The sequence below is a fragment of the Apodemus sylvaticus genome, chromosome 4 (genome assembly GCF_947179515.1).
Source record: "Apodemus sylvaticus chromosome 4, mApoSyl1.1, whole genome shotgun sequence".
NCBI lineage: Eukaryota > Metazoa > Chordata > Mammalia > Rodentia > Muridae > Apodemus > Apodemus sylvaticus.
In genome coordinates this window covers 159,482,671-159,509,541 of record NC_067475.1, presented here as the reverse complement: position 1 = coordinate 159,509,541, position 26,871 = coordinate 159,482,671, and the positions used below count along the sequence as shown (strand labels likewise).

General features: G+C 35.1%; 1 protein-coding gene across 1 annotated transcript in view; it reads left to right on the top strand.

Annotated features, from left to right (window-relative positions):
• The window catches only part of LOC127683759 (rho GTPase-activating protein 20-like), a 29,559-nt gene extending 2,983 nt beyond the window's left edge, over positions 1-26,576 (top strand). The window contains exons 3-15 of the mRNA XM_052180984.1: positions 1,305-1,454; positions 3,651-3,692; positions 11,837-11,900; positions 13,915-14,074; positions 15,313-15,492; positions 16,155-16,333; positions 16,588-16,749; positions 18,529-18,638; positions 19,036-19,225; positions 20,578-20,836; positions 21,770-21,903; positions 23,223-23,381; positions 26,478-26,576. Coding sequence (XP_052036944.1) covers positions 1,305-1,454; positions 3,651-3,692; positions 11,837-11,900; positions 13,915-14,074; positions 15,313-15,492; positions 16,155-16,333; positions 16,588-16,749; positions 18,529-18,638; positions 19,036-19,225; positions 20,578-20,836; positions 21,770-21,903; positions 23,223-23,381; positions 26,478-26,576 — 1,888 coding nt within the window. The remainder of the gene's footprint in view (positions 1-1,304; positions 1,455-3,650; positions 3,693-11,836; positions 11,901-13,914; positions 14,075-15,312; positions 15,493-16,154; positions 16,334-16,587; positions 16,750-18,528; positions 18,639-19,035; positions 19,226-20,577; positions 20,837-21,769; positions 21,904-23,222; positions 23,382-26,477) is intronic.
• The last annotated feature ends 295 nt before the right edge of the window (positions 26,577-26,871 follow it).

Below are 26,871 nucleotides of genomic sequence, written 5' to 3'. Positions count from 1 at the left end.
TGATTTCGACATTTGTTTGTATGTTTGTGTGTGAGTGTTCATGTGTATGCTATAGTAAATATTACATAATGGTATTTTGGCTGTTACATGGTACATTAGATAGTGTGGGATATTTTTTCTGTAATATTTTGTGTAAAAAACACCACATATTTCAAATTTATATACATATATATGATTTTTAAATCAGAGTATATATTGTCTCATATTGTCTCTTGAATCTGAAAGAGGCAGAGTAATTATGTTTAGTTTTGTTCCAATGTGTTAGCTCAACAGTGTCCAATACAGACTTATGTACCCCCGTGCACACATTGAAACATACACACACACACAAACACACACACACACGCACACACACACTAACACACACACATACACATGCAAAGAGTTAATATTCAGCCTATCATAATGTAATAGAAATGTCACATATATGGAAAGGATTCTGTCCAAAGATAGAAGGGAAAGGAGAAAACAACAAAAATTAATTAGAAAATAGTATATATGTATTTGAAATTCTCAAAGGACAAACTGCATATAAAGGGAATGATGAAAGAAGGAAAGTAATTCTTCCAAGGTTGCTTCTTACAAGCACTTTTGATAAGATCAGAATGCTTGACAGGAAGACATATTTCTAATTATTTGTTTAAAATGTATGGATAAATAATCATATTTTGGATATTTGTATGATACGTCCTTTGTATGTTTACTAAAGGAGCCATTGTTGTGAGCTGATATGACTTCTTAATATACAAAGAAGGGCAAAGGAAAATGAATATTATTCAGTTAGATAATATTTTATATGATTTATTTGGGAAAGATTATTACATATAGTTAAGTAAAATATAAAATTTCAACTAATGTTTTATGGTATTTCATTATAAAAATAAAAGCAAAATGGTTACTAATGAACAAAATTTAAGGAAGAAATCTTGAAATACATATCTTTCTCAAAATGTCACAAACTCATATATATATATACATATATATGTATATATATATATATATATATATATATATATATATATATATATATATATATTCACACACATATTCATGAAAAATTCATTTTAAACCTTCTCCAGTCATAAAAAAATCAGGCTATGTATATTTATGAACATTGAGAAGCTCGTATCCAGTAACTTCCTTCCCCATGCTTTGTTGAATTCCATGTTCCCTGGCTTGAACTGTGCCTGAGTGATAAACCAGAGTCCTCCTCTGCTCTGGGACAGGAGGAACTCGGTATTTCCATAAGCATTACCAACTACAATGCAAATCACACTAACAGAGATTCTTGATTCTCTTTCTAGGAATAAGAAAAAATTTAAAATAAAATTTATCATTCCACTGAATAACCTGTGGGCTGTGGATAATGTGGAACTAGTCAGAAAAAATGAATTCTCTCTTTGCAAGAACCTTTTCCTGTTTTGGCCAGATGGCAATTTTTTGGCTTCCTTTCGGTAAGACCTATAGTTTGAACCTGTATTCATAGGAAGATAGCTATAAAAATTGGTGGGCAAATTAATGCTTCAAAATTCACGGGATAAACCAATTAATCAGAATATTTGCAAAATCAGAGTACAGTTTAGTCTGACTGTATACCAGATGCCAACTGCAATTTTTATCTTCAATGATGATACCAGTTTGCCTATAATTTCCACAACATACTTCTCACATGTAAGTATGTACCTTAGTTTTTTATCTGTGATGTTCATCAGAATTCCAGAGATTCTTGGGAAAGAATGGAGGTGCACTGTCTACTAAAAAGGATGTGGACAAAACAATGACTTACAAGGATGTAGCGTATTCTCCACATGATTTTCCCCATAATGTCTGGTATTATCTAGGTTTTGAAAATTCACAAATTGATTTCTCTCCAATAATACTGCATAGTATACATAAATTGGATCAACACCTCAAATATTACCCAGTTAATTTTGATAAAAATAGTATTTAATTGAACACATAAAAATAGTTACTCATAGAATACTCAAATATTAGAATGTCATCAGATAGAGGGCTGATATCCAATATATATAAAGAACTCAAGAAGTTAGACTCCAGAAAACCAAACAACCCTATTAAAAAATGGGGTACGGAGTTAAACAAAGAATTCTCACCTGAAGAATTTCAGATGGCTGAGAAACATCTTAAAAAGTGCTCAACTTCATTAGTCATTAGGGAAATGCAAATCAAAACAACCCTGAGATTTCACCTTACACCAGTCAGAATGGCTAAGATTAAAAATTCAGGAGACAGCAGGTGTTGGCGAGGATGTGGAGAAAGAGGAACACTCCTCCACTGCTGGTGGGGTTGCAAATTGGTACAACCACTCTGGAAATCAGTCTGGCGGTTCCTCCGAAAACTGGGCACCTCACTTCCAGAAGATCCTGCTGTACCACTTCTGGGCATATACCCAAAAGATTCCCTAGCATGTAATAAGGATACATGTTCTACTATGTTCATAGCAGCCCTATTTATAATTGCCAGGAGATGGAAATAACCCAGGTATCCCTCAACAGAAGAGTGGATGCAAAAAATGTGATATATATACACAATGAAGTACTATTCAGCCATTAGAAACAATGAATTCATGAAATTCTTAGGCAAATGGATGGAGCTGGAGAACATCATACTAAGTGAGGTAACCCAGACTCAAAAGATGAATCATGGTATGCACTCACTAATAAGTCGATATTAACCTAGAAAACTGGAATACCCAAAACATAATCCACACATCAAATGAGGTACAAGAAGAACGGAGGAGTGGCCCCTTGTTCTGGAAAGACTCAGTGAAGCAGTATAGAACAAAATCAGAACAGGGAAGTGGGAAGGGTTGGGTGGGAAAAGGGGGGGAGGGAAGGGGACTGATGGGACTTTCGGGGAGTGGGGGTCCAGAAAATGGGAAATCATTTGAAATGTAAATAAATATATCAATAAATTAAAAAAAATTAAAAAAAATAAAAAAAAGATAATGTTGATGACTTCAAGACACTGTGAATGTGTCAAATATCAATTAGGTTTAACACATTCAACCTAAAATTTTCAGTTATAGATGTTAGCATGTTAAAATCATATTGAATCTATCTTATATTAGAGTTTTATAAGCTGTAGTTGAATAGTGGTGGTCTTATTATTTGTACCAAGAGAGTTGACTGATGACTCACACAGATGAAGCACTAGATTCTAGGACCTCCAGTCTTGTATGCCAATTCACTCAAGGAAACAAACAGTATTTTTTTTCTAAAAGGTGTTCTCCCTGCATTAAGTGTGTTCTAAACAATGGTCATGTACCTAACCTGTGATTTAGTGTGAATAATGATCTCTTTCAATGTGACATGACGTCACACTAAGAGGACACTGCATTAACTATCCCCTTTTACATATGAAACTGAAGCTTAGCCCTGCCATAGTCACATAGCGCTTGCAACATAGTCAAGTCTTCATGTTCCCAACTAGCCTCCATACTATATTCAACCCCCTGTCATAAAAGTCGTCCACTGAAACATATCATGCACATGGTCATTCATGTGGAGACTATCATCTACACCTGCACCCTCAGGATAGCAATTGGCTTATACTAATTTCTCTGAACAATAATCTTAACAGTTTTAGTGCTGTCAAGACTCTAACCTTTTTGTCTTTTAATATTACAGTTCGATTGAAGAGAAAGATCACTGGTATTATTTTATCAGAAGGTATTTTACTTGTGATTATACTTTAATTTTGTTCTGATATGTGAATTGTAGATTGCTTCATTTCTTTTTTAAAAAAATATTTGGTAGACTATCTCCAAATATGTTGCTGATTAGATGGTCACTGAATATTACTTTAGTTTCTCTTGTCTATTCATTTAATGTGGAGGAAGTGCACTCCTTGCCTCCTCTTTATATTGGAGTAAACAGTATTCTTCAGCATTAATTTAAATTCCACTCCATAGATGCTACTCTAATTCAAACCATCTGCATTTCCTCCATTAAGATCAAGCAGACTTTTGCCTTTTCCTTGTGTATTAGTAATAGATCTTTCAATAGAGCCACAGAACTTATGGACTGTCCCTGCATATTAAGGGAATTTATTGTATTGATTTGTCCTCTAACTAAGCCAACAATGGCTATCTATGAGGGGGGATGTCAAAAAATGTAGTAGTTCTTCAGTCTCTGAGGCCAGTTTGTTTCCCTGGTCTTCTGTATGAACTGGAATCCTGAAGAAGATGTGCTGGCAGTAAGAGCAAGCAGGCAAAAAAGAGTGAGACTTCCTTCTTCCAATGTCCTTATGTAGGCCTCCAGCAGAAGATGTGGCTCAGATTAATGGTGTGTACCAGCATGCCTAGGTTGGGACCATGTTTTCTCCCAGGATGACCTTGAATTCAGATCCACCTCCCTCAGTCAGTAGAAATTAATAGTGGGTGTGTTCTACCTTGCCTAGGCCTAAGCATTTCATGGCCACTATGTCGCAAGATCTCCATGTCAAGGTCCAAGTCAAAAGCCTATATCTTCTATCCTCAAGATCTGGATCACAGGGGTGCCCAAAATTTCTGGATTGTAGTTCGTGTCAGATGTAGTCAATTTCACAACATTGCAACCAACAATTTCTGAGGACTGGCTGTGTTTCCTAAGTCAATGTGCTATTATGTGACAATATCTTTGCTTCTAAAATATTTTAAAATATTCCCTCATCCAATACTGCATATTGCCAAACTGATGGTCTTTTATTTAATTAACGCCATGAGGTTACTTATAAACTATTAACAGTGATTAGTTTAAAATAATCTACTAGTGAATTAATTTTCCTCTGTTGTTTGTTTTTATTTCATTTGAGCAGATCCATTGATGCAGCCAAGATGGATATGAAGAAACCATTCTCTCTTAAGATATTCACCGAAGACATACCAACCTGTGACACTGTATGTAAATACAAAACAAAAACTGAAATTTCAACTTCTTGACTAGCAGTGAGACAATGTGTTTTTAGAGTAATGTAAGATAGAGACATAAGAGGATGGAGGGGAGAGATAGTAAGAACTTATGCATATGAAAAGTTATATTGGTATAGCATGCTCAAATGTTTTTTATGTGTGATATGTAGAAAGCAATATGAAGCAAGATTGATACATATGTTAAAGCAAAAACAAATGTATTTTTTTCTACAATTACTGAAAATTACTTCAGGTAGTTGCAACAACATACATTTCCATGCCAAGTTTTATTATTAGAATTAAACAGCTTGTTTCATCATTTTTATTGGGATTATTACAATCTCCTTGTATCTATCTCTTGAGGCCTGCTTTGTGACCAAGAATGTGGTGAGTTTTGGAGAAAGTACCATGGGGTGCTGAGCAGAAGGAATATTCTTTTGTTTTAGGATAATATGCTGTATAGATATCTGTTTAATCCAATTGGTTCATAACTTCTGTTAGTTTCTTTTTAGTTTCTGTTGCCATGTTCAGTCTATTTATGAGAGTGGGGTGTTGAAGTCTCCATCTATTAATGTGTGAGGTGCAATATGTGCTTTGAGTTTTAATAAAGTTTCTTTTATGAATGTGAGTGTCCTTGCATTTGAAGCATAGATGTTCACAAATGAGAGTTCTTCTTGGTAGATTTTTCCCTTGATGTGTATGAAGAGGCCTACCTTAACTTTTTTGATAACTTTAGCTTGAAAATCAATTTTACTTGAAATTAGAATGGCTATTCCAGCTTCTTTCTTGGAATAGTTTCCTTGGAAAATTCTTTTCTTTGAGGCAGACAGATGTCTTTGTCACTGAGGTAGGTTTCCTGTATGCAGCCAACTGTTGGGTCTTTTTATGTATCCAGTCTGTTAGTCTACGTCTTTTTTATTAGAGAATTGAGTCCACTGATGTTGAGAGATATTAAATAAAAGAGATTGTTGCTTCCTGTTATTTTTGTTGTTAGAGCTGAAATTATGTTTATTTGGCTATCTTCTTTTTCGGTTATTAAAAGGTTACTTTCTTCCTTTTTCTAGGTTGTAGTTCCCCCCCTTGTATTGGATTTCTCTATTTATGATCCTTTGTAGATCTGGATTTGTGGAAAGATCTTGTGTAAATTTGTTTTTGTCGTGGAATATCTGGGTTTCTCCATCTCTCCTAACAGAGTTTTACTGGGTATAGAAGCCTGAACTGGGCAGGGCGGTGGTACTGCACACCTTTAATCCCAGCACTTGGGAGGCAGAGGCAGAAGGATTTCTGAGTTGGAGGCCAGCCTGGTCTACAGAGTGAGTTTCAGGACAGCCAGGGCTACACAGAGAAACCCTGTCTCGATAAAAACAACAACATAAAAACAAACAAACAAACAGAAGCCTGAACTGGCATTTGTGTTCTCTTAGGGTGTGTGGGACACCTTGTGAGGATGTTAGGGATTTTGTAATCTCTAGGGAGAGGTAAGGTGTAATTCTAATTGGTCTGACTTTATGGTACTTGACCTTTTCCCTTTGCTGCTTTTAGAATTAAGCAGCTTTTGACCATGAGTTCTTTTTGCTTAAATATTAACTTATGTCATGTTCAACTATTACTTATTTTAAAATATTTGTGTTCTAAACAACAATAATTGTTGTTATGTAAGTTAAAGAAAAACAAGTCTTAAACAGAGCAAACTATTGTCAAGAATTCATTTGCTCTCCACATCCACATGTCCTGTATGGTTTTTTGGCTTTACCTTTGTACTCTGCTCTTTCAGTATGTCTCTGTGCATCGTCATACCTGCTTTGGAAGGTCAGCTCCATAATCATGGCTCTTTATCCTCATATTTATTTGAATGTTCTAGGCATAGGGATATCATTTTATGTAACTTTTGTTTAAAAATCATTTCTTATTAACTTATCATTGGTGTGTGCTTGTGTGTGTTTGTGTGTTTGTGAGTATGTCTGTGTGTCTGTGTGTTCAAATGTATACAGTGCTTAGGCTACAACTCATAACTTCAAGCATAATATGTAGTACTTTTATCACTTAGTTGTACACATAGCTATTAAATCCTTGTCTATTTGGGGCTGGAGAGATTGCTCAGCATTTAAGAGCACTAACTGCTCTTCCAGAGGTCCTGAGTTCAATTCCCAGTAACCACATGGTCGATCACAACCATCTATAATGGGATCCAATGGCCCCATCGGGTGCATCTGAAGGCAGCTACAATTTAATTACATAAAAAAATAAATCTTTTAAAATTGTCTATTTTTCTCATATTTTTATTATTGTTCCATTTTCACTATTGGATTTAGTGTGGATCTGAAATTTAACTGTTGTGTAGCATGCAGATTACTGAAGACCATTCTTCCTATAAGCAGAATAGAATGTAGCTCAGGGAATCACCTTCTCTGTGACTTTTATAAATGCTAATGTGTACAAAATATATCAAGAGTTGTGAATGTAACATGTCACTGTTGAAATTGCAACAAGGTGTATATAATGATCACCACACTTTTTGATTTTAATATTTTCTAGGTTATATAAAACAGTAATTAAAGAGAAAGTGTAGTATAAAAGTAATTTCTTTTTTTTTAATTTTTTTTAATTCGGTATATTTTTTATTTACATTTCAAACGATTTCCCCTTTCCTAGCCCCCCCACTCCCAAAATGTCCCGTAAGCCTTCTAACCAGTGACGTCAATTAGGAAAATATTACCTTGTCTGGCAGAACCAGGTATGTCCTCAGGACAGAGAAGAAGGGAAGAGCAGATAGTTCTAGAGGGAACTGCTCTCTTGCCTCTGATGCTTGATCTCAGCTATGGCAAATGCTCAGTATCGTACATGAGCAATCTCGCTGATGCCTTTCAACACCATGGTGACTTAGATCCAATTCCTATAAAGTAAATATTTTTACTGAATTTTACCCAAGACTCTAGTGCTTTCATATATTACCTGCCATAATTATTAACATCCTTTTCTGTAGCTGAGAAGATTGGTAATAGGTACTTTTTAGCTTTTCTTCATATGATGATGTGTTTATTTATTTTTTGCCCTTGAAGAGTTGTTTTCAGAACATAAATACACTCTTCTAATTTAAATAAATATCCTCCACCACTTTTCATCCTCCACATTTTCTATTGATGATTTAGCAATGATCCTCCATATTTTTGACAATTCTTTGGTGGTTTTCTTTGATTTCATATTTACAGTCAGGCCTTTCTTACATACTACACTCATTATTTATACTTATGACAATCATTACACTTAAGATAAATCTGTATTTTTCCTATGGATGAATGAGGAATATATTTTTGCTATTCCAATGTAAGGATTTCTTTTCCTCCCAATTTTCCCCATTTTTCTTATCCTTAGGATTGAATTTATTTTTTTTAATTCGGTATATTTTTTATTTACATTTCAAATGATTTCCCCTTTCCTAGTCCCCCACTCCCAAAAAGTCCCATAAGCCCCCTTCTCTCCCCCTGTCTTCCCACCCACCCCTTCCCACTTCCCCGTTCTGGTTTTGCTGAATACTGCTTCATTGAGTCTTTCCAGAACAAGGGGCCACTCTTCCTTTCTTCTTGTACCTCATTTGATGTGTAGATTAAGTTTTGGGTAATCCAGGATTCTAGGTTAATATCCACTTATTAGTGAGTGCATACCATGATTCATCTTTTGAGTCCTCAAACTCTGATTATATTTTTAATTACGAAAATGCAGATGATTTTAGAATCATTAATTTGATAATTTGTTTTAAGTATACAAATCTACTGCCAAGTCAGCTGTGTGAATCCCCAGCTATCCCCAAACCTCTCCCTAAGTTGCACATGTCTTCTCCTACTCTTGATTTCAAATACAAATATATAAAATATTGACTTTTTGAGTTAATACTGTAGAGATTACAAGTAAGTCACAAGTCAGTGCCTATGCCATGGCTGGAGGAGAGCATTTTGCTACCTGCTAGATGACTTTATGTAATCTAATCTGAAATGCATACCTTGTTAGTGATAGGAACACCTCTAGTGATAAGAACACTAGATGTTTCGCATCTAGTTTACTGATATGCAATTTCAATATTTAAAGGGTTTGTATTTTTATCCTCTTAGGATGAGAAGGTATAGGTTTTTTTTTGTAAAATACACATTTTTATGTACTGTAGAACACTTATTAAAAGTCTATTTTTCCTCTAGTAGGAACGTGTGATCTATTATAAGGTTAATCTTATTTCTGAGAATTACTTACATATCCCTGGTTCACAATGAGCCAAGAAATATAACACCGTGTACAAAAAAATCCCAGTTGTCTTTTCATATTCATACATTAAGAATATTAATTTTAGAACCATTTTGTTTAAAAATAGTTTGAAATGTGTCTGTTTTATACACAACATCACCATAAGGAACAAATGCACACATCTTTGCAATAATTAGTTAGATCTTAATATGTTTGAAATGCTCTGAAAACACAATATTTTACAATAATGTCAATTAAAATACTATATGAATTATTTCTCTATCTCGTGTGGATTTAATAATACATTGGTGTTTTTAAATTTAGAAATTTTCAGATATTCAACAAAATATCAGATTTACTTGTCTTTAAATTCATTGTGCTCACTCAGTATGGATATGTATGTGTGTGGATGTTTATGTATATGTGTGTACATGTGTGTGATTATGGGCACGTGTATGTGTGTTCGTTTATGTAGTGTTTGAATGTGTCCTTCTTGAATCTATGATTTCTGAGCCATGAGCTATATTTTCCTCCAGAGGTGACTAACTCTACAATATTTTCTAATGCACACATTGGTTCCTACCTATTTACATTATAACCACAGGAAGAGAGATGGTCTTATAAGATGTTTTTGCATAATTCTTAGTCTATAGAAAACAGGATGTTAAATCAGTTAGTGCAATGTGTTCTTGTACATAAAATTCATGTAGCCTGTCATGTTGTGATAGGGTCTTGTATGAAACTTTAGCAAATTCATATGCACAGATACATACACAGACACACATTCACATACATATATATTTTTTCAGGGTAATAGGTTATTTCCAGTGGATAGAAGACAATAAATACAAACCCTATGAAAGAGATGTCTTATGAAGTGGTTTCCTTTGGTCTTGGGTCAAGGTTGTTTCTGGGTAGCGAGTGTTTCTTATTTAAGGGATTGCTTCCTAAACACTCACAGTACTTATATTCTATGGAGCGTTATATGGAGAGAGTACTCACTCATCATTTGTTTATTTTGTTTTTTAAATTTTCTTTTGTTTTTGTCTTGTGGTTTCTTTTTCTAATAGCTGCTGCTATTAATCCTTATTTACCTAATACTGTGCACATGCTGTACATGAAAGCAAGAGTGTGAAATGATGGAAGTCCAGATGGCAATGAAGCAAATGGATGTACTCTATTAAACCACCCTCCTTGCCTGTCTGCTGCCTTAAGGAAAAAAAAACAGGATGCTGAGTTCCTGCACCCATGGCTACTCAGTCTTCCTTTAGCATACAGAACCTGTTAGTTATGTTTGAATACCACGTAATCCCACAGTTAATTTTGTGATAAATATGGTAGACGGACAGTCTTCCAGAGTTATATCAAGGGAAGAAAACCAGATGTTTACTGTATATTAGAATTGCCATTTCAAACTGAAGATTACAAGTAATTACTAGATAATAACTAATTTTGTAATCATGAGCTTCAAAGTAATTTTATACCATACTTCTCTGTATTTTTCTCAGCATTTATATGTAACAGCAACAAAATTTGAAAAGGTGAATGATATAATGAAGAAGTTACTTCCAATGATACGAATGCCTGTAAGTTATTTTCAAGTTACTTGGCGTTAAAATTGAGTCTGTTTTTGAGATTCACATATGTGAAATGTGTATACATATAAACAATACAGATGAAACTTAATCATGACAAATTTACAGTTCATATTTTTCAACCTCTTTTTGGAAATAAAGGCATCTAAGATATAATAGTAGTCTACAGAGGGATTTTTGCTGTGAATTTCTTGTCTGTGTTTCCATAGAAATGAAACTCATAGCCCAATGGTATTGAATTATACTTCTACTATCACTACACAATAAAGATGCATTGTAATAAAGTGAGATTAATTGGTCATATGTCTGGCCCTGATTTAACATATGACAATCTTAAAGGCAACCAGATCTTTCTTTCCTTCTTTCCTTCCTTCCTTCTTCCCTCCTTCCTTCCTTCCTTCCTTCCTTCCTTCCTTCCTTCCTTCCTTCCTTCCTTCTGTCCTTCTTTCCTTCCTTCCCCTTTTCTTTCTATCTTTCTATCTTTCTTTCTTTTTCTTTTTTCTTTCTTTCATTCTATCAATCATTTTAGTAGAAGTATGTAATTAGTATCTGTCTACTAATTACAATTTTATTGTGCTTCCTTTGTGGTATGTGATTCACCTCCTTTCTGATTCCTTCTTTTTATCATTTTCTGTGCCTGGAGTTGTAATATTCTGTTATGCTTGTGTTGTTTTTTAAATCATTAATAAATGTGTTTGTGTACTTGTATGTTTCTTCTCTGTGCATACATATCTGTATACTTGTTCTTTCTGTTTTTAAATGTGCATCTCTGTGTAATTCTCTCTATTTCTCTCTATCTTTCCTTCTATGTGTGTGTTTCTCTGTATGTGTGTATATCGCTCTCTATCACTTCTGTGAGTTGTATAATGAGTCTCTGAGTGCCAGTCTCTGTCTCTGTCTCTATAGCTCTTCCTCTGTCTCACTCTTTCCTCTCCTTGTATATTTAGGTGGGTGGATGCTCGAGTGTCTGATTGAATGGATCTTTGTCCCACAATATAATAATTTAGAACTCTTTGGGAAAATTCCTTGGTTTTATTCATAAATCAACAATCTACCGTCTGGTTATTTGTGACACTTGGTTCTTTTTGGCTCTCAGAACAGTGAAGATTTCGAACTATGGTTCTGCCCTGGCCATGAGGAACCTCCTAGAGCACTGCACAGTAAGTACCAGGGCAATCTGTGGAAGGACTAGAGGAGAGCAGTGGTCTAACCCTAAACTCTGACTAATGAAATCTCAGGTTTTCATTTTTTACTCTTAAATATAAGTACACACTAAAACAAAACTAACAGTATTTCACTCATTAAATTCATAACTAATAACTTCATTATAGTCTTCAGGCACATGATAATATCTCATTAAGAAAGAGTCTATGGTGTGACAAAAAATGTAGCAGAAACTTCTGGGTTTTCCCCTAGAGAAACTTAATTATCCTAAAAAGATAAACAAATCAAAACTCGGGATATATTGTTTCTGAAGAAAATAACTGAAAAAAATCATTTGGTAATCATGACAGAAAATCCTACTAGCTAAAGGAATTTTTTTCATTGACTCCCAACACCTTTGTGATAGCCCATAGGCAACCATTACTCCAGATTGAGCCATCAAATTCCCTGGTCCTGCCTGCCCAGGTGTCAGGCTTAATATTGTACAAAGGTGTACAGCAGAGCAAAACAGTTACAAACAGAGACAAGTCTAAAATTAAAATGAAAACACATTCAAAGTACAGTTTAGTGTCTTTAAATAAACTGTGGTCAAGATTTTTTTCTTTGTGTCTAAGTGAAGATTTCTCAGAAGCAGCAAGAAATTAGAGCAAACATCTCATAAAGTTCTACAATGTTGCTGATGACATTGACTGTACAATGATTTTTATGTTTTGTTTTGTTTTCAATAGTCATTCCAAGTATCCATGAAATACATGGTTTCAGTATGTCCCTCACCCTCCCAAAAGCTAGCCACACTCCTAACCAAGGCCATGCCCTGGGTCCACACTCGGGAAGTTGATAACATTGCATCTGTGTAAATTATGTACTGACATTTTTTAACCCTTTGGCCTTAATAATGATTCATAGTTTGTTTTTAACTTCTTACCAGCCATCGTGCCCCCTCCAGTTTCTTCCCACAACTTGATGTATGAAGGCTTTGTTCTTTCTGGGAGTGGGCTGAGTGGAAGCATCTGTCCTGTACTCTCTCTTGAGATCATTTTAATAACAGTGAGCTCAAAAAACAAAAACAAAAACAAAAAATGTTTTGTTTATTCTAAAGTATGAAGATTGTTTTGCTAATGAAAATTGTAAATGTAACCATATCTCTGAGTCCAGAGACTGTGAGTCCAGAGACTGAGTGAAATATGCAGTTCATATCTCATTATGATCAGCAATTTAGCCACTAAATGAGGGATCATATTCAGATGATTGGATACTTCATGACTGAATCACCTGCTATTCCTTCTATTGCCTTTAAAATAATTCTCAGTAACTAAATTATTGTCAAATAAATAATAGTAATAAAATGATCAGAAGCATTTGGATAAGATTTAAAATTCTGAGATCATCAAGTGCACTTGCAAGGGTGAATTTTTAAAAGCTAAGAAACAGGTAAGGTTCTAATGCAGAATGTGACCTTCACACAAGTTACAGTAACAATGTCTTTTAGAGATCAGGGAACATGGTTATCCAAAATTTTCCAGGTATCATGAAAATACTCCATGGGGATATTTTGATTATTTTGGAAAAACAGAAACTGGACTACTAAATTGAAATATTTATTTCAATATTTAATTTCAGGGTTGGAATACACTAGCTAATAAGCAGCAGAAACTCAACACACATATTTGACTTTATTTTCCTTTATGCAACGGAGTATTGCTATTGAGTCTAAGAATTCAGGAACTCTCAATCTTATGGTTTCAATCAAATGAGTGCTGAAAATACAGGCATGGGCCAATTTTGTCTTTTTATAAGGCTGACACAATAGCAGTTCTTGGTCAGAGAAAAGACAAATGTAGAGTGGCAGAATTTCAAATGAATGTATGGAGTGAAATGTGTCAACTTGATAGTATTATAGTTTTAGCATTTGGAAGAGCTTTGTATGTCGTGGATGTTCAAGAAAGTCCAAGAACTCAATTCTCTCGGTATTTCATTAGCCTAAATTTGAATGTGTATTTCAACATACAGGCCATACACATGTATCTGTCATACCTAGATTTTTCCAGATTAACTTTGGAAGGATCTGGAGTCTTTTCATCCAAGTGTTGCTATAAATCTTGCTCGGACTGTAGCACTGACATTCTATCTGTGTCAGAAGAAAAGGCAAATCAAGACTTTAATCAAATTGGTGATTCATCAGAAAGGGATGAAGCCAAGGTTGTACACTTCATAGTAAACCACATGCACAACACAGCACATACTCTCTAAGATCTCTTTAGAGAAGAAATACCTGAAAACAAGGGAGAGCACATCAAGCACCTGGATTTAATTGTAATTTCGTGTTTGTTGTTCTGTCCCCGAGTCACTGTTGGTTGGAATACTCTAAGAGTGTTGATGTGAGAAAGGTATTATTCTTACTGCTTTTCAGAAATCTTCACACACATTCAAGAAAGAAGTCATGAGACCGCAGTTTCCTTGAAAACACTGAATTGTTCATTGAATGTGTGTTGGTGCCTTCCCTAGGTGTAGCAGATAGGAGAGAATTGACTTCAACTGTTGTTGTTCATATACCTCCATGGAGAATGATGTTTTTTCTCATCCAGCTTTGAGATTGTACCCTTTGTTCTGGTGACTCTTTTTGACCCTCAGATTATAAATTTTCTCAAGTGCTGCAAAAATTGTCTGCTTCATACAACTTCAAACTGCCTCATCATTAGTCTACATTCTTCCAGGTCGATGTCCACAACTAGAGTATTAAATAGTTGTTGTGTGTCCAAAAGGGCTCATGTGTTTCTTACAGCATCAGCCTGAACATTGTTAAGGTGAACAGCAATGGGAGGAAGCAATGGCAGGCCATTCCACTTCACTGTCCTCATACTGTGAAGAGAAATGGACTATAAAAATGTGGTCATAATCATGAGAAAAAATATTTCACAGAGAACTAATTGATAGGCCTAATAGAATTACTTAGAGAGTGCTAGACAACAAACCATAATTTACATATATATATATGTATATATATATATATGCATATATATATATGTACAGGGAAATTTTTTAAATGATTGACAAACTAGACATGTAACAGGCATTTGTTATGCTGTAAAAAAATCTCTATATAAGACTCAAACAGACATGTCTTAATACTGTTAAAGTAGAACATAGAAAAAGTCTTCCATACAAAGTTCTCCAATGGGTATAAATAATGTGATAAGTTGAAATTTTTCTCCTTGATTTTAGAGTTCTCAGTTTATACAACCTTACCTTATCATAATATCCATGTAAGTCTCTTAATGCTTAAGATGTACATTCTACATTGTCCTGAAAAAGAATGAGACGTAAGATAGAGATATGCATGCTGAATTCTATTTGAAAGGTTGATCAAAATCATTAGTGTCAATTCACATTCTCATTTACTTCTCATAGGCTATGAGTGTCCACATAAAGTTTTAATGAATCACCTTCAAATTAACTTGGGTAGATGGAAGTCAAAAATTTCCACAGCTTTTCCCATCTTGCCTGGGTTATTTGTGAAAGACTTCAACACGGATGAGGAACGCCAATTTATCTTAAAGCCCCGAAACTCAGCTAGAATCCAGCAGCAAAGTGAGTCTTCCATCTTGCTTCAAGTACCATCTCAGTTCTCACTTCATGTTGGCATAAAACATCAGTGCTTCTTCTCATTTTCTTGCTTGGCGAGGGGCAGTGCAGAAAACAAACCAAATCAGAACAATGACCCAGTTCCAGCTTGATATCTCTATATTCTGATATCAAGACTAAGCTTGATTATAGAGACAATATTGCTTTATTTATTCAATTCTGATGAAGGGAAAATACTGCTGAAGAGAGTAATTTAAAAATGATTCTTTTAAGAGCTCAACAAAAAATCTAAGAATGAAAAGAGCTTCACAATGACATTTGAAGACAATAGAAAACAGATTGATGTGAATAAAAGTGAGGGTGACTGAAAAACAGATATGACTTGTTAAGCACTTGCTTGTACATGGTTAAGAGAACTTGTTCAATTAGATACCATTTATGTTAGGATGCAGTGCAATTTACCATCATCTTATGAGAATCCCCATTGGTTCATGTCATAGAGAACACTAGATCATGTCTTAGAGATATCTCACAAATTAGTAACAGTACAGAGTATAGGGAAGAAGGATATACAGGCACTTCAGGGATATTATGCAATAGAAATTTGGCTTTTGAAAAGAGCCATATAAATTACACTATTCTAGGTAATGATATCATCTTGTCCTTAGATGAAAAGGAAAGACCTCGTAAGACAAAAAGACCATTGATGACATCTTGCTTCCATAGGGCCTCTGTGCCCCACCGGGACCAAATGTGTACTGACCCAAAAGTTAAAAAGACAGGACAACTATTTGGCAAACAACTGAGTTGCATTTGTCCCAATGGAAAATGGCCCCAAGGAATTCTGGTAGGTCTCACATGGCTCATTTCTGGCTCTCCTAAGAAAATCTGATAAGAAATAAATCTTGCCTCATCTTTCAGAGTTAATATTAGGGTGGGGTTTGTATAAGTAAATATTGAGAGTCAATACCAGATTGCAGTCGTCCTTGTCCGTGCCAGCCTTTGCACTGTACCTGTGCACACCATTGGTCTGCTTCTCATGAGCAAACAGTGCTCTGTGCTGCACGATGAGTGTCTGATATTTCCCTTTCTTCCTCTCAGGACATACTGTACCGATTAAGAGAAAAAGGCCCCACCACACAAAGCATCTTTGCCAAATCTCCCAATGAGACATCGTGTAATACTCTAAAAGACAAATTGGATAATGGGGAAGTGGTCGATATAAAAAATTACTCGCTTCATGACGTGGCCTGGATCCTGAAGGTAGGGAAAGTCCTTGGCTCATTCACCCTCAGGATTCTTCTGAGTCTACATAAGTAGTTTCCTGCATCATGCATTCCCTTGTGTGATAGTAGCTCTCTAGAAGACAAATCTGGAACTGAAACTTTCCTGTGCTATTCATGACATAAGGAATAGGGACGCAAAATCCAGTCAGAATGCACAATAATGAAAGGTAACTATGTACATTTCATTTGATTTTTTTCATGTGGCCATGAAAGGAGGGTGACTTCATACATGCATATCAGTGTCACCTAGTATGAATGCCTAGTCAGATACATTTGACTAACAGTGTGCTTCATTCTCTGTCACACTATCCTTTTATTCCCTCAGAGGCAGATTTCTCTTCCCCAGTATTGTGTATGTGATTCCTTCAAGTATCTCTTTGCTACATAGACCAAGTAGTATCTCAGGATCAAGAAATCTACCATACCTTCAGCACCACAAAATGACAATTTTTCTTTTAGTATTAAAATTAAAATTCAATTACCTCATTTCACTCCTTCCTTTCCCTTGTTCTGAATTTGTTTCCTGTCAATCTCCCACTTCTAGGAAAACACATGATCACTTATCATTGATTCTTATTATATAGACAATAATGACTCTGTAAATATGTTCAACCAACCTGATAAGTCCATTATCTTTGCTAGTATATTAACTATTTCTGTGAAGTTTGTCTTCATAAGATTTACTCATTGCCAGTTAGTGTTAATAACATGAATGATATTTTGATCAGAAACTGTTGTGGCAAGCATCACTGTTGGACTTTCAATTTTAAAGCCTCCCCAACATGTCTAGGAGGCCCAGTCTAAAAGCAGATTACCTGATCCTCTGTTGTACAATATTTCCAATTCTTAAATCTAATATTTGGGCCCAAGTTTCAGGAGTTTGTATGTAATATGTACGCAGGGGGCTTGGAGCCACAGGATATTTTGTTCACTGTACCTTGAATACCTGTGCTTTTATGTAATAGTCTCCATTCATTGCTGAGAGAACCTTCATTGTTCTATGGGTAAGGCCTACATCATCTTTAAAATTTAGCTTAAATATTTAGAAGAGACTTGAGAATAATGCTTTTTTAGAGAACCTTGAAAGGACCTTCTCTAAGAGCCATGACCTTATGGGATCCCATGCTTACAGTAATAGACATGATTTTCTGCACTTCATAAATTAGATAATAAACTCTGTAACCTTATGAGGTCCCATTTGTCAATTCTTGCTCTTAGAGCATACGCTATTGGTGTTCTGTTCAGAAACTTTCTCCCTGTACCGATGTCCTCAAGGGTCTTCCCCAGTTTCTTTTCTATTAGCTTCAGAGTGTCTGGCTTTATGTGGAGGTCCTTGATCCATTTGGATTTGAGCTTAGTACAAGGAGACAAGGATGATTTTCTGCACTTCATAAATTAGATAATAACCGAATATGGTTGTCTTTGTTGTTGTTACCATAACTGTATATCTCATTTAAAAAATGGTATTTGTCCTGAGGTATTGATCTCTTAGATATGCTAGTTTGTTCAGATGTTCAGTACAGGCTCTTGATCTAAGAAGAGATTTTTTGGCAATCCAAGACATTCTGAAAATCTACTCTTGGTTTTCCAATTTTGATGGACAAAACATAATGGTCCTACTTTTCAGTCAACATTCTACCTGGGGAAAGTTGAGGAGCTGTGAAGAAAGTTGGAACTAAACTAAATTTTAGAGTTGTGTGTTTTGTTTAATCTCCTTAATTTATTTTTCTGCAAAATATTTTTCTCTCTTCATAAGGAGTTTCTACGACGTATTAAAGGCAGTCTGATGACTGCCCAGTTATATGACAAGTGGCTTGCAGTTCCGCAAAAGGCCAACCACAAAGAAAAACTGACAGCAGTGCGGAGGTAATGCCTGGTGAAACGTTTGAAAAACTTCAACAAAATAAATGTGATATTTGCTTATAAACATTAGAGATTCGATATTCCAGAAAATTTCGCTAAATATCCTGACAGACTGAAAAGCATTTCAATTGCTCACAAGCATGGAAGACATTTTCAAACAGAAGTGTGACTGTGAGTCACAGTGGATCATGTTTATGATTGTCAGCTTTTTATTCCAGTTAAATTTGTATTCCCACTGCACTGAATGTATCTGGGGAAACATTCCAAGCAATAATTGAACTATATATTTTTACTTTCATTTTATTCAGGGATGTCCATATATAAGATACAATTACTTTGTCCCCTTTCTACAGAGTTTCAAATCGAGTTAACATTTTGAAATAACTGTCTCTTTCTTCAGTCTCCTAGACAATCTTCCAGCGCCAAATGCTGCTCTATTGGGCCAACTCTTTAGGATTTTACACGAAATTTCAAAAAATGCTTCTTTTAATCTAATGTCAGCTCAAAATCTCTCGGCTGAGATAGCTCCCTACATTTTATGGATGCCTACCTACCGCAATAAGGTCCTGGCAAATTATATCACTGAAAAGGTAATTAGACTTGAATTCTATGCCTAGCTTTGATAAGACATTACACTAAGGCAGGAATGCAGGATTATTCTGAGAGTCTGGTTATTCTGTTGTTGATGATGATTGTTTTGCATTTGGTTTTGTTTTATTCTGTAAAATAAGTACACCTTAGAATGGTTTTCTTCTATAGAGGAAGAATCATTGGTGTATTTTATGTAAGTAGAATATAAATGAATATTTGAGCTCAATGACTCAGTCTTCTGTCGTTTGTGATTTAGAATAACCTTAAACTAACCCAGTGTGCCAACATGCTGTGAAATGATTGAAAAAAATCACGTGTACAAGGTGCAGCAATCAAGACTGACATTCTTAGTGTCAAATGAGTGAAATTCTACTTCTTTTCAATATTTTTACCTCAACAAAGCAATATATGTTGGATTTTTTTTATCAGATATGGTTTTCATGACTTTTGGTTAGTGTAATTAAATGTAACCTTGGGCTCTTGTTCCTGGTTATGATTGGTTTAGAGAAAGTATAGAGTCCACATTTACATTGGACCTGACTTCCTAAACTATAATAAAATATCAATATTTCTACAGTATTTGGATCAAATATTTATTTTGACTCTCAGTTCTTGAGTCTCTGAATCATTATTAATTGACCAGCTGACCTTGGACCTGAAAGGTTTATATTCTAAGACAGCCTAACTGCAAAATATTGTTCACATTATATAGGATCAAATATCAGAAGGAAAAATATAGGGTTCCAAAGAACCTGCCATTGGAGATCCATTATTCTCCAACTTCTTCTATATAGGCAGTATTTCATTACCTCCCAAAATAATAAACCTGAGGAGCACACTGTTACCCTATCATCTTCACTGAGCCACCAGAGACATGTGAAAGCTACTGCTCAGTTGGGTTTGCCTGTCTCTTGCATTTTAGTTAGCCCATGGGAACATTGAATAGGATGGTACCCTACTCAAATGACCACATCCAGATGTCTTCTTCCCTCCTTAGTTGTGCCTTTCTTTAAGCATCCTTCCAAATATGCACAGCTATGAATGTGCGAAAGTCAAGGACAGTTAATCATCTGGACAATATGTATAACATTCTGGCCATCTCAGGGAGAAAACTGGAAATCATCCTCTTATATAATATTGGACTGTCAGGATCACACTTGAATATCTGATCTCACAATCATCTTTTAAATGTCTAACAAGAATCCAGCTCCTGTATTGTATTAAAACTAATGTTTGCTCAGAATTTTGAAGTAAATAATTTTAGCCTCCAATTTTAGACTCTTTAGTAAAATGTAATTTGTAACCATGCAAAGTGACAGAAACCCTCTTTGTTTGCCATGTTTTATTGCAGATTTCTCTCGTAACATTTTTGATATCAAATTCTCCCGAACTCTTTGGACTTGATGTTGTTGCAGTATGGTATGAAACATCGTTTTTTAGTCCAACTAGTACAAATACCTCATGTGCCCATAATTCTCCATCTATTATCAACAAAGGAAAGGAAACAGAACATGGAATCAACACCTGCCCCAGTGGGAAAACATACAGCCCAGGCCATGACGCACCAGCAATTACTCCTGTGGCTCCTCCTCTTCATGAGGGCAATATAGGTGTGTATACATATTCTACTACCATAGGTTAGAATCATTTAGCACCAAAACTGTGAATTATAACAAACAACAAGAAAGAATTTGATAAACCAAGTGAAGGGACAATTGAACTGTGTGTTATAATTTAATATTGTTAGAAATTGTCTCCAAATTTTGTACCTCTTTCCCCTGGTCCTGATTTTATGTAAGAGGTAAATATCCCAGAAGTGAGATTATATAGTTGATTTAGGATTTCTCACTTTCTTTGATATATAGAATATTAATTTAGATGTGTATAATACATAGAACAGAAATTCAATACCAAATTGTGTTTTTTCTACATTAAAGGTCTGGCTATCCTTAAACTTCCTTTGTAGACCAGGCTGACCTCAAACTCACAGAAAACCACTAGGCTCATCTTCTGAGATCTGGGTATAGAGGCATGTGCCACTATGGTTTTCTCTTATACAAGTCTGAAAATATGGCCTAATATACCCATATGGGAGGCATAGACACTGTGATCTCAGATTAGAGGTCTCAGTTCGGGGAAGGTGTAGGCCAGGACCAGTAATAGCAATGGAGTCAGGCAAGTTGTGTTCTGAAGTGCAGATACTGCTCTTAATTTATAGTCAGCCATGGTTGTTCAGTGAGAAAGTCATAGAGGTGTACTAAAAAATTGGTACAATTTCATTGCTTAACTCTATTACTTATATGCATAGCTTTCAAGGCAAATGCAGAAATTTCTTTCTATTTCAGAATATGGGCCATATGCACCAAGATATCCAATGCCTTGTGAAGCAATTCCATTATTATAAATATTATAATACTGATTAGTTATTTTCTGTTTATTTGTGGTGATGCATAAGGCATACAGGCTATGAAATGTCAGGGGCATGCAAGGGCTCAGTGAGATAAATTATGACAAATCATGATTTCCCTTCTTTTTTGATTCAGAGAAAGGAGAAGGCAATGTAGATACAACCCGGCAAGCAATTTCTAAAACTGCTCCTGCTCCAATAAAAAAACAAGGATTTCGCTCTTTTCCACCAATTTCTTGCCTGGACAGGATGCTGCCATCTCCCATACTTGTGAGTTTCACTTTGGGTTTGTACAGCAGTCCTACGTCACATAATTCCTGGGAACCTTTGTTTTAAGTAAATTATTTCATCAAATGGATGAACATGTAGATAACCTTTTCCTGAGGGTAAGATCCTTTTAATAGAGATATAAATCCCACTGAAGTTTGAGCTTTCTTATTTAAAGAACAGAACAATGAAAGGTAAGAGAAAAGATAGTATTCCCATCATTTTCACAGATTTCAGAAAAGACCCAAAGCCATCAGCTTGTTGGATGAAATAGATACTTGGAAGTGCCTTCCTGATTTCCAACTATCAACATTTGCAGCTGACTTATGATTCTATAGTACTCTAGCATCTACCTTAATATCATTGCCTCTGAGTCTACTCAATCTTATGATTAAAATTATCAATATACCTTTATTTGTTATTATCAATGTATTAGATATACACATTATCTTTTCTATATATTGATCTTTTTATTCTACTAAACTCTATTAAATAGCCACCTAATAATAATAGCATATCCTATTTTAAATATTTCCTTTTGGAAATATTAATTCACTGTTCATCTATTTTAACACTGTGAGTACCTGGAATTTATTGTGCATGTGAACCATCATGTTAGATACATGAGAATTACTGCCCATTCCTTAGGTATTTTAGAGCATATTCTACTCTCAACAATGATTGTAATCATGTAATCAATTGAAACGTGAGAAAATGTGGAGTAAACCTGTGTATGGTCATCATTTGTACAGAGTGAAACCATGAAAGAACAAAAGAAATTTGCTTGGGTTCTTTGATGCGACAACATCTATAGATGTAGTTACTAGAATATAAGATCTCACAGATGAAGGAAATAAAAGTATCAGTATGATAGTGAAAAAAAAAAGAAAGCTTTCTTAGGAACACAGATATTATGATTCATAATATAGGCTATGACAGACAGAAAGTAAAATATTGATTTGCTCTCTGAAAGAAAACTATCACCATAATAACATAGCATGTCATTCTGGAGAAAGATATACAAAGAAGAAAATCAAAGGTAAGAGAGCAACATTTACCCAAATGCTTTGGTGAATAGAGGAGTGATTCAACCTTGAGGATTATCTAAATCCAAGAAACCTTGATGTTTCAAATTTCGAATCATCGATTAGGGAATAAAATACATTTGAAAGCTAAAAAGAAAAATGTAAAATGTCTTCTTCCTTCCTTTCAGTTATAGCTATGCATCCTTAATTGCCATGACTCTGCTTACCTTCAAAGACACATTTGTGCTTCAGCTGTTTGGATATGTAATAATAGAAGCTTGTCCTTATCCCACACAGGATATGCTGTCTATCATTGAGAGAAGGGGCCAAAATACTGACCAAATATTCCGATACCTACCAGGAAAATCACATTGGTCCCTGAGAGATAAAATTTACACTGGTCAAGACATTGACTGGCATGAACAATCTGTGATTACAATATCTTCCGTTTTAAAGGTAAGGAAGTATTTTATATCACCAATATTCAGCATCACTCTAGAGATGCATATGAGCTTTCTGTCCTTGAGATTACTTGATGATGAGAGGTTTTTTTTTTGAACTATGGACACATGACCTCTAGACAAGATTCATGGTAGGTAAATTCTCACAAGCTCAAAGATTCATCCTGAAGACCCAGCTGAACACCTCCTGTTGGAAGTTAACTTCCTTATATATCAAAAGGCCTATTTTTTTGGCATTACAAATGTTCTCACTGATTTTAACTCTATGACTGTACCATGTGAATTAATAGGACAAGAAATAATAGTGGTAATATTGCATGTTACAAAATATATATATCTTAAATCATACTTAACAAAAAACTATTCATCATAAATAACAATAGTCTAAATAGTCTACCATGCCCAACTTACCAGTGAGCAGCAGTAACTCTGGAGCAAATATCATTGTTTTCCTTTTACTTTTATTTTGGCCATGATCTGAGTTTTACTCTCAGTATACTGTGAAGGTTTGGCCCTAGACATCAAGAGAAAATACAATGCTTTGTGAGTAGGCATGGTTAATAACATTATGCAATGGTACCAAATGATCCCCCGAGATTGTCACACGAGATTGTCAAATGTGTCTGGCTCTCATTGCCAGAATCCTGGGACCATATCATGGGGAGGAAAGTGAAAACCAGTAACTGGAGGTGTCCATGCATATTCATAGCAATTTAAAGGTACAGGAACACCCGGGAATCTTCCATTTCGCTGATTTTCTATCCTTGGTACAACATGAGAGTTAATTGTCATTTTTCATGAATAAAGACACTTTTCTGTCCTCAATCAAGCTGCTGCTTACAAGTAATTTAAATAGTTGAGTATTTCCATGGTTTAAGGAATAGAAGTGAAACTGTATGACCTCACATGGTAAACAGGATGTTCAATTATAAAATTATCAACATTCAAGGTGAGCCTATATGCAGAGGTGTACATATATATTACATCTTTAAATTCTGTGAACTGAAAGGACACATTGACCCCATTATACAAAAAGAATGAGGTATTTCCTGGCCCTGCCATTTTTTAATTGTTGCTTCTTTTCAGGAAGAGCACTTGGGATTTTCTTTATTTATTTTGTTGTTTATTTAATATTTAGTCATTCTTTTTTCTTTTCTTAACTGTTATTATTAGGATTATTACCTATTTATTTATTTATTTATTTATTTATTTATTTATTTATTTATTTATTTCTCCATTCATTTTAGAGTTTGAATGCTGCCTCCTACTTGGTCAAACTTCACAGTGTCTCTTCCCTTCTTCTCTAAGAAGGATAGTGTCCCTTGGTTTATCCTTGGCAGCCTGTCAGATCAACACTCTTCAGGATTGCTATATCTTCTCCTACTGAGGCCAATTGCTAAAGGGTTTCCACAGATTATCAAGAGCTTAAGAATAGGCCCTGTTCCACATGTTGGGGCACACACATTGAGACTGAGATGCACATTTGCTACATATGTGCAATATGACCTGATGCAGCTTCTTTATGCTTTTTGGTTGGTGGTCAGTCGTTGATAGCTTCCAATGGGCCATGTTAGTTGTCCGTGTTGGTCTTCCTGTTGAGTCCTTATCTCCACCAGGGCCCTGAATCCTTTTCCCAACTCTTTCATAAGTGGTCCAGAGCTCCATCCAATGTTTGCCTGTGGGTTTCTTTATCTGTTTTAATCAGCTGGTGGGTGAAGTCTTTCAGAGAGCAGTTATGATAGGCTCTTGTGTGGATCTCCCACAGAGCAGCTGGCCTTCTTTGAGGCAGACAGAGCTTCAGCCTATGAGTTGGAGTGCTTATCTCTGATTGCATGTAGTAGTGTTCACTGGAAGCCAGGAATGGCATTTAGAACACTCAGTAGGGTTATTTCACTGATATTGCAGCCAGATGATGCTGCATCTTTGATTCTAGCCTTAGCTAAGAACACATAGGCTCCTGCCTATAGTTTCTAGTTTGGAGCCAAGTTTGTGGTTGGGGACAGGCTGGGAATCTCTTAAGGAATTGGGGTCTCGAGCAGTGATTTTCACCTTCATAGTTCTATTTCATCATGCTGTGATAACCCATAACCATTACATCATTTTGCTGTTATTTCATACATAAAATTTGGTATTGTTTTCACTTATAATATATATTGCATGTTATTCCTGATATGCAGGACATGTGACACTCAAAGGATTGTGACACAGAAGTTGAGAATTACTGGAATAAACTATTTTTAAACAAAAATTTTCTCAAATACATTCTACAACGTTTAATCTACATTGGTCATTATAATTTTCTTGTGTTTTTTTCATTAAAAAGGATTTTCTTAGAAATATACAAGGAAGCTTGCTTTCTTCAGATTTATATGAAGATTGGCTTAGTGTCGTTGATGAAAAATCTCTGATTGGAAAAATTTTGGCTATAAAAAGGTAATGATAGAGTAAACACTTGGGGAAATGCACACACTTAGAATGAATGCAATTTGAATGTTCATAGCTTTGTACATAAAGGATTATAGACTGGCATGAATTCCCATGACAAGAGGTTTCCTTTGCTCAGACATGTATAGTCATGTTAAAAACAGGTGCATTTTTCAAAAAAGAGATTAGTACTAATTCTGTAATTCTATCACTTAAGAGTCTTCTAGATTATAACTGTCATGGTTTGGAAGACAGCCTGCTACAGTTTTTTGCAGGTCAGCCAAGAGTATTGCTTTGAGCTCCTGTGTGAGACAAAAGAAGTATGTAAGTATAAAACATAGTATCTGTGGGTTATTTACATACTAAAATAACAATGGCATTGTGAATATTACATGTGTTAAATATATATCATTGATTAGAACATGAAGTTAGTGCTGAGTACATCTTTCTCAACTATACCTACCTAGAGCAGTCTGGGTCAAGTATAGCTGCGTCTTCTTTGAATCATTTTCCTGTACGATAGTTCACAGAATGATTTCGTAGGAAACAGAAGCTTTGAGCTCCCATTTCTATCATGGCACCAGCATCCCTGTCTTACATATATAAGAAGGTTTTATACCTGCAATGCCTAGGGTCATTAGTATGCTTTCTGCTCCTTGTGTTCCAGAGTGTCACTAGAGTGTTAAATGGATTCATTCTACCTGAGATATTCAATGTGTCCTGTGGTGCCTGGAAAGATGACTCACTGTTTAACAACACTATTTGAATACACAGAACATACATGACATGCAACAAGCTTTATTCATTCTATTTACAAGAAACCTGACACCTTCCTCTGAGTTTGATGGGTAGCAGTTATATGTGTAGAACAAAGAAATTCATACAGAATTTTTAAAGTTTCTCACAATTCTATAAAGAAAATAAATTTGCAGAAAATATTTTAGGCAATACTTCTGTGTATTTTCTTACTTCTTTAAATTCTGATTATACTATGTGCTGGTCTATATATCTTTTATCCTGATATATCTTTGTATTCAGAGTTTTGTAACATTATTTGTCAG